The 12,516-nt window shown below is 37.5% G+C and overlaps 1 protein-coding gene across 3 annotated transcripts; it reads left to right on the forward strand.

Moving 5' to 3' along the window:
* Positions 1 to 5,654: 5,654 nt before the first annotated feature.
* On the forward strand, positions 5,655 to 12,298 carry LOC105562297. Of its 3 annotated transcripts, XM_012013036.1 has the most exons (3): positions 5,655 to 5,940; positions 6,019 to 6,216; positions 10,950 to 12,298. In XM_012013036.1, the coding sequence occupies exons 2-3, from the start codon at positions 6,150 to 6,152 to the stop codon at positions 12,068 to 12,070; spliced, it is 1,188 nt and encodes a 395-aa protein (XP_011868426.1). In that variant the 5' UTR covers positions 5,655 to 5,940; positions 6,019 to 6,149; the 3' UTR covers positions 12,071 to 12,298. The 3 variants fall into 3 exon arrangements, with proteins under 3 accessions (XP_011868426.1, XP_011868425.1, XP_011868427.1); XM_012013035.1 differs by having other exon boundaries at positions 5,655 to 6,216; XM_012013037.1 differs by having other exon boundaries at positions 5,657 to 6,216; positions 10,962 to 12,298.
* The last annotated feature ends 218 nt before the right edge of the window (positions 12,299 to 12,516 follow it).

Below are 12,516 nucleotides of genomic sequence, written 5' to 3' on the forward strand. Positions count from 1 at the left end.
AATCATATTTCTGCTTGAAAGTTTGCATAATTAAGAGATAACGAGACCGACTCGCATCTTTGGAGACTTGGATTCTTTGGAAGAGATCATCGAGAGCGATTTCTTACAGAAGCGAAAGGGTATCTGCCCTAATTCTTGCATCGCTATTTCTGAATTACATTATTCTGAGCATTGCCTAAAGGATAGATCAGATCGGAACATTACAAGTCTTTCTGATTTCTTTTTTTTTCATTTGAGAACCCCGATCAATTCAAAGGGGTGTGCAAAAGTCAGACTTCGTTTTCACGATCAAGCTAAGATCGATCCTTAGAGAGACAAATTTCGTCACTGAATATTATACAAATATAAAAAATCTATCTTTTTTCACAATTGTGGCTCTGACTGCACGTGTCTGCCCACGCGGAGTAAATTTTATGCGAGAATCGTTGGACATTAACGTTTATACACGCGAATTTATCCATTTCTGATCGTAAAATCGTGATCGCGCTGCTTACGAATGCGATCTTAACGATTTCCAGTAAAGACTAAAGAGATACGCGAAGCGAAATCGGATCGGCGGGAGGGCGATGCGGCACAAAGGGAAGTCATGGCAGAGATATCCGAAAGCGCGGTGAAGATATCTTCTGCGGGCATTATTATGGCACGATTCGACGTATAGCTTTAGCGGCCACGAACGCATACGAATACGACAATGTAACGGCACGAAAGCTGGCGCTGGCGAAATATACGAGCGACTCGTGTGCATGGTCTCCCCCGTACACTCGCGCTTGCATGCTAAGAGCATACTACGCCAAGTCGGGCTCGTGCCACGAGCCCGTAAGGGTGTTTCGCTTTTACGCGAAAGTCGGTACCGTACCCACGCGCCTTAACCCGTATACGAGCGAGAATCGCGTTAGCAAGCCGCTTACCGGCAACTCGTGTTGCATTTGCGAGGCAAGGCGAGGTAAGACGAGGCAAGGTAAGGCGGCTCAGCGTCGACGATAAATACGGGTTCGCCGAGCGGCTCCCCGGTGGTCGGGGCGGTATTGAATTTTGCTCGTAGCAACATACGTTCGCGGTTTCGCGGCGGCATCGATACACACGCGCGGCGGTTTTGATCGGGCCAATGACGAGTTATTGGAATATGCACACGGGAATATCGCATTCTCTCGTCTCCCGCCCGATTTGCGTAATTAAATCCGCGCTCGCGCGCGCGCGCCGAAAATATTGTAAGTTGCTCCTCCGCCGTTAGAATATTAATTTAACGCTCTGCCCTAAATTGTCCCCCTCCGTTTCCCAACAACGCTTCGACAACGGACGATCCCGTAAAAGCTGATTTCCGCGCGCGGGGGAGAGCGCTGATTAGCGTCTTGTTTCTGGCGTCGACGGATCGCGCGTTCAGGTCCTAGATTGCGCAACGACGTAATGAGAATGGCGGAGATTCATGGAAGCGATATTAGAAGGACTCCCTGCGCGTGTGAAGATCGTAAGGACGTTAAGGCGCTGAGAAAGAAAAAAATGGCGACATGCTAACACCGTCATGGGCGCGATAATGCCCGCTTAGGAATGATTACGCCGACGACCTAGCACGGGACATGTATACGCGGGCCGTATGTGTGTAAGACACTCGAGTGCACTGAAATGCACATGATATTAAATTTCGCGTAGTTACACGCGTCGTAAAAACTAGAGCACGACCTCGCTGTGATACAAATGAAGGAAGGGTTGCGTGAAATTAAATAAAAACCGTTTAAAAAAAAACAACGTTCCGCGCAATTTGCCCGTCGCAGAAGGCACCGTGCGGTAAACTCGTAAATAATTAAATTGAGATTCGTACTGATTAAATACGCGTAGTTGGACGTGGCATGAAAAGTGGATCGCGGCCTCACTATTGTAAACGAAGGAAATTTCGCTGGGAAATTCTGAAAAACTATTTGAATAAACAATATCCCGAGTGTTTGCTCGTTGCAGGAGGGCTCCGCGCGTTAAGCTCGCAAATAATAACATTGGATATTCGTAACGATTAATTCGGTGGCGATAAATGTCCATGACGAATTAAAAAGAATAACTCTGATAAAGCAGTTGTTACATTGTAAGCAATAAATTTTACTTTCGGTACATTTGGATTAATATTTTCCATGACATTTGTCGCGGTGTGGCTGCGAATCGAGTGGCGGGAGTGCGACCGCCAGTTTCCGACAATATTGTCATCGGAATGAGTTTCGATCGGGGAAGAGGGGACATGCATTTTAACGACTTTTGATATTGAATCTACGTCCAAAGCAATAAATATTCCGCTTGTTCATTACTCGGCAATATTTTGCGTGAATAAATGATTAACGTATATGGGAAATCCAATTCTTCTTCAATTTACATTTAACATCGATTTGCTTTGAAAAGCCGATTGAGACATGGCGCTCGCCGTTACGTCCATCTTCACTTGATTCCCGTTTTCATTAAGAGCTATGTATTAATTTCGCTGATAGTGGTGCAGCCGTTGGATCGAGTTATCCTGCGCTCGGTTATAGCACGATCCGGCGAAACAATTCGCTTATCAGGAGACGGCAACCGGAGGGATTGGTAGACCGTCGTCGTCGGTGCCGGTCCGCGTCGCGCGTCACGACGAATCTATTCGGTTGTTACAGCTGTCGAAACTATGAAATTCAATGCGGCGAATTTGCATGCTAATCCGCGCGGCATAAACCCGGCATCCGTGTACCTTGCATCCGGATGTGTCTAAGTTGTAATTCAATAAAGACGGCAGTGCCGCCGGTTGTAACGCTGTGACTCGGTTAACTCGCGTTGCTAACGACTTTAACAACGCACACACGATCAATCTCCGGACGCGCGGGCGCCCGTGCGCGTGTGCGTGCGTGCGTGCGTGCCTCCCACCCCGCTTGTGCGCGTGACGAAAATTTTCAGCTAGTAATGTTAGGCACTTGGAAACTATGCTGGAAATTGTTCCACTGCTACGGCACCCGCCGCTCGGATGAGCGGATGAAATCTCCTTGTCTAATGGCCCCGAAGAACAACGAGCGTTTTCAGCGCTATAAACTGCGAACGTAACGATCCGTGATGTTGGAGCGATGATTTACGCACGGACACCATTGTCGCAACTTATACCGTTGCAAAATCAAAATTATGGCGAGGAACGGTTCGATAATATCGCGACCGATAATTGAGCCGTTTCAATATCGATATCTTGACGGCGTAATTTCGAGATAAATTAAAGCCGGAAATTTTAATGCAAAATGTTGGAATTCTAGTCATAGAATTCTAGTTACAGAATTAGACTTTCAAAATCGTAGAAACAATTATATTTAAATCTATATCAATCTATTCTTTCTTGATGATTTTCGCAGGTGACATTAATCTTTATCGTTTATATAATTTTCTCTTTCAGTTTCCCACGTGTTACCGTTGCAAACTCGAAATTATTGTGAGAATACAGTTCGATAGTATCGCGGCCGATAATTGAGCCGTTTGAATATCGATATCTTGACGGTATAATTGCGAGACAATTAAAGCCGAAAATTTTTATGTCGGAATTCTAGTTATCGAATTACAGACTTACAAAAGCGTAGAAACAATTATGTTTAAATGTATATCAATCTATTATTTCTTGGTGATTTTCGCAGGCGATATTAATCTTTATCGTTTAACTAATTTTCTCTTTTAGTTTTCCACGTGTAGCACGCTCTAGCGGTTGATACGGGCAAGTTAATTGTTAATAATAAAATTTAATTGTAAATTCTTGAATCCTCCCGTCGACGCCGTTAAAATATTACACGGCGTTTGCGAAGCGCTGCGTATAAACGGGATAAATAGATAAATAGGTGTTTCATTTGTACGTAAATTCGTATGATTGCACGATATAATTAAAGTCATACGCTATGAGCAAAGTTTCGTTGCGCTCCCGTGTGGCCTCGTGGAACGCTTGATCGATAGTCGCGTCGTCGTCCAAGTCGAATTTCTCACGCGGGAATCGCGCGCCCGCCGACGTGCGCTCTGGAAACGAGGCAACGATCGCGATGATTCATCTATCACGCTACGCTCGCATTATAACTCCTGTATGGCACGATAAAGCTCATCCCGGTAGTCCGCCTTATGGCATACGGACAGAATTCCATTTAACGTTAAAGGTCTGGCCGAGGGAAAACATTGCCGCGGCGCGCGCGGAGAAGCGAGATAGTCGGGCTGAATTATATGCTTTCCGCCACGGCAACGCGGGGCTCGAGCGATAAGCAATTGCAAGAATTATAATAGCACCTAATAAATAAATTTAGATAACGCGCAATACTTCGTCGCGCGTACCGCGATGTATCCGAGGAGGGTCCATTGGCTATCTCCGAAAACTGGAGATCGTATTTTTCCTTTCGCGAGGCGCATTCGTGGGCTAATAAATGAATTCGCGCGCGCGAGCGCGCGCGTCGCGATATTTCAGGGCCGATACCGCCGTGCAACGCGACCGTCGTATCGCAAAAAAAAGTTTTACGCAAATTAATTCTGCATGCGAGATACTTCTTAAATATATACTGTATATACACGAATTATATTTAATTTAAGAGCACGCTTCTCGCATAATGTAACCGATAAGAGGCTATAAATTATACAAATATCTTATTGTTATCTGAATTCATACCGTATATGGTAAAATTAGATTTCCAACTATTACAAGCTTGAATTTCAATGAAAATAGGAAAGGACGTCGAATTTGTTCCCGTATACTCTGTGCAAAGCTACACAGAGAGATTTTTCTCGTAAAATTTACCCTGAAAATCATGTAATCGTGGGACAACATGGCATTTTAAAGAACTTTATGAGAGTTTTTGTGAAATTTTTCCACACATTCTACTAACAAAACGTATATGTAAGTATAATTACTTGTAAAATGTATGATAAAAATTCAAGAAGCTCTCATCAAAATTCTTCGAAATGCCACGTTGCCTCACGATTACATGATTTTCAGGACAAATTAAAAAAACTGCTCTCTGTGTAAGGATTTAATTCTTATCTTCTAGATAATTGCGAGAAACGTTTATTGAAAGTTTAACACTCGATTTTTACGTGCGACTTCGCTAACATTCTTACCGGTTTTTTTGCATCATCAGCGTTTCGAAGTTTCGATACGGTTTACCGCGAGCTAAATTATTTCGGATTTTTATCACCGGGATATAAACCTCTCCGCGAAGACGACGACGTCCGCGCGTGCAGGAGGAGGATCAGCCTGGCCGTGGGGTATCAACCTCACGCAACTTGCTCCAGGAAATTCGAGATAGGATGACAGTAAAACGGCAATAAAATGTCTTTGAAATAAAAGCCAGGGGATACGCGTTCGGTGGCGGTTTACGAGTGAACGCGGGCGTATCGGAGACGCGTTCTCGTCACCAGCTACCTCGCCGTTCGGCCAATGTAATTTCCGAAGGCTTTGATCTTCGATTTTTCCGATGAGAGTCACTGCGCGAGAGTTGACTCTGCCGCTGTTCGCCTTTTGTGCACACATGCCAGCTAGCACCGCGAGTAATTTCGATCGCGTGTTCGGTCCATTATGGATAGTGTTGGCCGAGCGAGAGAGAGAGAGAGAGAGAGAGAGAGAGAGAGAGAGAGAGAGAGAGAGGATGCGTTCCGCGAGAAATGTTCCATTGAAGCCTGCTCTTATGATAGGAAGAAGTGATGCTCTTCCGCAATCTCATACGATTCGCGACGAGGAAATTTTTCGAGTAATTCGTTCATGTATCTTTCAAGAGATACTTTGTTTTCCGATCACGATTTCGATTAGGTACGGCAACACACTTCTCTCTCTAGAATTTGGATGCGATTTAAACTAAGAAGGTCGAATGGTAACGGCGACGGTATATAAGAAACGTACATAAAGGCTTTAGTTATGACGAGTGCTTGTTGTGAAATAAAACTGCCGGTTTGAGGCAGTCTTGATCCAACGTTCGTCGTGGAAAATAGAAGGTATCCTGTGCTCTAGTATTACAGATAGATCTTATTGCGAACCAATCTTCAAATTTCTTATACGTTTCTCTTTTCAAGAAGTTATTCTGCATTTTCAAATATTGGCCATTATATATCAGACATCGAACGAGTTTGTAAAATTGGTGCCGTAAACTTGTGAGAATTTAACCACATCTAACATTTGTTCGCTAATGATATAAAGCCTCAAGATGGGTAAAAGACGTTATAGTAGAGGAGACAAAAAAACTAATATGAAAAACGAGGAGGCTAGTGCAGGTAAGATACAATAAAAAGTAAAATATATAGTTGTTTGTTCCAAATAAATGTTTATAGCACGCGAAAATTCAACATGAAAGTTTATCTATAAAATATTTCTATGTTAGAGAATTTTTATACTAAATTGAAAAATAAGATTACATATTTTTACTTGGCATTGCGTAATAAGTAATTATAACTAATTATTTAAATATTACAGTAGCAAATTATATGAATATTTTGTTCAAAAATTAATTATAATTTATCTGTAAGATATCAGAAAAGTTATACTATTATTATTACTTTAAAAACGTTAATTCTTATTATTAGTGGCAATACGATATTTCTCGATGACTTTCAAAAATGATATTTAATTATTTCACGAAAGAAAAATGTCACTTATAGGCGTTAGTGATGATTAAAAATTAAAACAGTGAGCTTATTGTCAACCCAACTGGCAATTTTTAATGAATTCGTTACAACGTTTTAACCTTACTTCAGGTCTTTTTCAAGTAACAATACAAATAAGAAAACAAGAAAAATTTATAGACAAGCAAGTCATCGTCATCCGTGAGATAGAATCAAAAGATAAAAATAAGCTAAAAATAAGCGCACATCCGAACATTACTGAGATTCGATTTGAACATTTATTGTTCAAATAATTTATCTGTAAGATATTGTAATTAATTTTTTATCTGTAAAATATCAGAAAAGTTATACTAGTAATATTATCTTAACAACGCTAGTTAATTTTGACAACGCTAATTCGAACAATTATTCAAATCGAACCTCAGTAATGTTCGGATGTGCGCTTATTTTTAGCTTATTTTTGTCCTTTGACTCGATCTCACGGATGACGATGACTTACTTGTCTATAAATTTTTCTTGTTTTCTTATTTGTATTGTTACTTGAAAAGGACCTGAAGTATGATCGAAACGTTGTAACAAATTCAATATAATTTGTCAGTTGGGTTGACAATAAGCTCACTGTTTTAATTATTTTATATCTTATATTATACTTGCGTTTACGTATATCAGTATCTCGTCAATTTTAAAATGCAACAATTTTTACATCGCAATAAGAAATACATATATGTGTATTTTTGAACATATAAATTTTTATTCCGTATTTTTTCTAAAATATATCGGCTTTCACATACAGACAACAAGAATGATTTTTAGTCACCTAAATACCATATATTTATAATTCAACGAATTATAATTCAACGTAATTAATTTTAATTAAAAGGAAAATTGTAGCATATTGATTACATATTTAATTTTTCTAAAAGTTTAATAGAAAACATGAATTAAGTAACATATTTAAAAATTGAAATTTATTTTATAATAAAATTAATTTTATATTATACACTATGTAATACAGCATTCGTTATATTATCATTTTATATATTGTCTTTTTATTATATAAAACAAAAAGAAAATATTTTACATAATGCAGTATTCACAAAATTGAACAAAATATTCTTTTTTACATGAAAGTATTGATCTTTAATAACGTTTAATTTATTATTAAAGCTTATTAAATATCACTTTAAATAATCAATATACTACATGTATTAAATGTGATACCGCTTTGGCAGTATTTTTAATATTAAATTATTATGTCACTGCAATGTGTGCATAGTTTGTATTGGTGAAAGATTTTAAAGTCCTTCAGCTTTTGTGGCAATAAGTTTTTGCGAAAATAATTTTTCGTAAGAATAATAAAATTCGAGTCGTCGTCCTATCGATCGCGCGAGTACCGCAATTACGTTCGCGACGGCAACAATCGCAAGTAGAGGGGTCAGACCACGCGAAAAGACCAAGTCCAATTCCAAGTTATTATTAATTCTAATCCATCCATTTTTACGCCATGGATCTATTAAAATTCATGTCTATTTGCAAAACTAAATGTTCCTAAATTCCAACGTGAATTTTACATAAGATAGATCTAACGCAATTTTTATATAGATCCATTGCGTCTGTTTAAAATAAAAGATTATTTATCACTCACCGAAACGATGCGTGACAGCGGAGTCTGCGTCGTCAACTGTAAAATACAAATTTATGATTAGAATAATCATTTACAATTGAAATTATTGCATTAGATATTTTATATTTCCTTTAAATGAACGCGTAATAAAATAATTATAGAGTACTCAGAGAAAATCTTCCTTTTAAATATAAACTCGCAAAATAGTAATATCACATTTTTGTCTGTAACTCTTATTCGGATCGTTTGAATAAATTGAGACTAACAAGGTGCAAATAGTTAATTTTGCAAGTAGCAAATATTATATAAAATATGAAACTTACCTCATGGTTGCTCCGCCGTTGTCCGATGCCTCCCAGACCTGCTCGTCCTCTCAGATCGCCTTCTTGCACTTACACAATATTCACTCGCGAGAACGATTCACTACGATCGCGCGAACTTTCGTGCGACACTCCCGTACGCGACGTGAAATACTGCGAAACGCACCAAGTATCGTTAACATACGTACGTCGTATGAGTCCGGCACGCAAATCGTTCAAACCGCAAACACGCAACTCACACGTCATTTTGCACTTTTGACTCGAAAATAGCAATCGATGAATCAATTTTAAATTAGCGATATAAAACGCGACGTGAGTATCGAAATCCAAGCGTCTGCGATAAAGAAGTAATTAGTAATCCGCAACGAAACGATATTTTAAGATCTTGAGTCCGTCAATGAATTTAATCCTTATGTGATATTATAAATTGTACGAGCGAAACATCCACTGCGATAAATAGTTGTTATTAACCGTAACAGTTAACTGACAAAGAGATAATTTTCGATTACATTTCGAGATATACGTAACGACGCGCATAAAGCGACTTTCTCTGCTTCCTGCCTCAACGAGCTGCGAATTACGACGGAACGAATTAGCAAGCAACGCAAACACCAACGCCGCGTACCAACAAATTTCTATCTCTTTTACCGAAAATGGAAAACAGATTGCACTAAAATCGACAGGTAATTCACAGCGCGATGCGTAAACGAGATGCAATCACGACAAGGTACCACACGATTCACATTGATATTTTAGATGAGTTAATTGTCTCGTAAAATATTTCCGTTTATAAAATCTGTCGCCTCACATGCAAATGTTTCTCGTTTCGATTCTCGTTGCAAGTTGTACTATCTTGTACTTGTAATAATTTATCGACGAACGTTATTTGTTACCGATAAACGCGTACAAATGAAGACAATTTCGTTCTCGCGCCCATCGCGATCGCGTCTCGGAAACTGATAACGCAAAAGTAATACGACGCAGGGAGTGACTCCCGACGCGGCCAGCTCGAGGCTCGGCGAGCGAATGATAGCGCAGCGACCTTCACCTTTGCGTACGCCGTACACAATGGCACGCAGAGCGTCGCACGTTACCGCGCGGCGAGAAAAACAAAAACGAACGTTGAGGGTTCGTTTTTGTTTTTCTTGTTGTCTCGCCTACGAAATGGAAAATTCTATACCTAATGTTTCAAATTACTTTGTTCAACGACTGTTACTATACGAGTACACTTATCATTCTTATATCTTTCTGAAAGGAAATTTGTTCAAACGGTGTTTCAAATCCTAAATCGTGATATCAAGACCGAACAGAATGCACCTTTTTCTACACTCCATAAAATCAATCGCCTAAAAACTCTCCTTCATACCCAACTCGCTTTCAATAGACCGCGCCTACGAAACAAGTTGAAAATTTTATACATGATATTTTAAATTATCCTGTTCAGTGGCTGTTACTGTACATTGCGCGTATCATTTTGCGAACTTATTGGTATTGTTTCAGATAACGACTCCATCCAGTCGAGAAAATGTTTCGAAACGAAAATCGTTGTTACGTAAATTTTATAAATTACCGAGATATTTTACCACAATTTAGTTAGTGCGTACAAAATGTATATTATTTAATTGCAAATCTTAATTTATAGACGAATTCTTTGCTTTAATAATAATACACAGAGAGAATTTTTTTAAATATTCACCCTAAAAATCATGTAATTGTGGGCAACGTGACATTTTGAAGAACTTTGTAAATTTTTTTACATTTTATCATACAATTTTATTTTACTAGTAAAATGAATGATAAAATTTCAAATATAAATTAAAATAAAATTCTTCGAAATACCGCGTTGTCTCACGATTACATGATTTTTAGGATAAATTTTAAGAGAAAATTCTCTCCGTGTATAAATTGGTATCGCACTGCCAGCAAAATTCGACCGCCAATCACATACGCGGAAAAATGCAACAATATGTGCGATACATACGTGCGCTTCTCGGTACAAATAACTTTTTTTCATTAGGAAATGGAATGTAATGGAAAATATAAATTTAAATCTTATAATAGCTTATATAATTAATATGCTAGCCACTACCACCTAAATTAGAAAAATTTCCACACTAACTTTAGTAGTACTATATTCTTATTCAATATATGTTTAAAATTACGAGTGCATAGTATGTGTTTAAGAGGTCAATGAGTAGTTTTAAATAATAAATTACATATATGCATGTCACACACACATAAAAAACGACATTAAGAACGCAACACGATATGTAATCTTCATAAAATTACGAAATTGCTTCATCTTATTGTCAAACTAAAATAAACTAAAGTGTAATAGATATATTTTTACCCACTTATCTAACGAATATTAAAGACAATATTCTGATGCCTGTTATGATTTGATGCATGTAAGAATTATTAAGTACATCGATTGTTTACAGATGCGACTACAGATGCGACTACAAATGCGACTACAGAGTCGACTACAGATTCGAAAACGACTGGAAAAACACAGGCAAATACCATCTATCATCACTGTCGAACGAAGTGTCACATAAAAACAATTAATTTTATATGGACTATTGATCACTTTTGGAACATAAACTCTTTTATTAACACTATGCTATCTTGTGAAATTGAAGAACTGTCCATGATGATTAAGATGCATGTTACTACAGAAGACATGAAAGAACAAGCAGTGGTACGCTTTTATGCTGTACCTGTTACAGATGGCACTAAAATTAATATTCAAAGATATCATGCTTGTATCGGAAATATAGAGGGAGTAATGAATACAGGCTGGAAATTATTTTCGCAAACCGACGTGTTATTTGAAGTCTTTCTGGAAACTCTTAACTTATATAAGTCAAGATTTGTAACCGATAACTCACTTTCGATACAATTTATATTTGAATCATTCGATCGAGTATCAGATAGCAACGTTACATTCGAGAAATTAGAAACGAGACCGAAGTTAAATATAAGAGAAATGATAAAAGCTTCCATGCTCGATGAGAAATCTAATCCAATCATTACATTTAAAATAGATGAGCACAAATTTAATGTAAAGAAATTAATATTAGAACGTGCAAACAGCACGTTCTTTAATAATGAAATAAAACAGATTAGTACAAAAGAATGTGCGAACAAAGAAATAGAAATATCTACTGTACCCCATAGTATTTTTCAGCAAGTAATATCTTATTTAGAATCTAACAATCCGTACTATTTAGACTCTCTTATATTTAACATGGATAAAGCTAAAGTTAAGGAATTAGTCATTTCGCTCCTGGAAGCCGCTGATCGTTTAGATATAAAAGATCTTAAAGAATGGTGTGAAAAATCTTTAGTAGAATATCTCGAAAAAAATAATGTTCTAGAATATTTAGTTATTGCAAAAACACACAATGCGGAAGATTTGGGGAGTTATGCAAGAAAATTAAGCAAATTACATTTAGACGATATTAAAAATACTCCGGAATTCCAAACACTAAGTAAAAATAATCCTGAGAATTTGCATGAAATTTTAACACAGGAATTAGATGAAAACACTGCTTTGTAATGTAATGTATAAAAACAGATTTTTATTAACAAATAACTGATGTGACATTTATATAAATAAATTTTGCTATTCTTCGATCTTCTTAGAATCTTTATATATTTATTGTAAAAAATTTTGTAAAATATTGTAAAAGGATTATCAATGTAACGTAATACCAAATTATACACTTTTAAATGTACTGTATCTGTCAAATTTAATATACCTTCGATTGTTTTATTGCTTCTTCTCATTTCCTTTTTATAATACTAGAAATGACAAAACGCGCGCTTCGCGCGCGCAGTTAGTAGTTAGACATTGTATATTTTTAAGAATTTGTATACATGCAAAGAAGTTATTGTATGTGCAACGTCAATTAAAAATAAAAAGTAATTTATCACTCACTGATACGATTCGCAAGAGCAGAGTTGTATTATACATCATTAACTGTATATGGTAAACTGTAAAAA

The sequence above is a fragment of the Vollenhovia emeryi genome, unplaced genomic scaffold (genome assembly GCF_000949405.1).
Source record: "Vollenhovia emeryi isolate VEMERY1.0 unplaced genomic scaffold, V.emery_V1.0 DF939191.1, whole genome shotgun sequence".
Lineage (NCBI taxonomy): Eukaryota > Metazoa > Arthropoda > Insecta > Hymenoptera > Formicidae > Vollenhovia > Vollenhovia emeryi.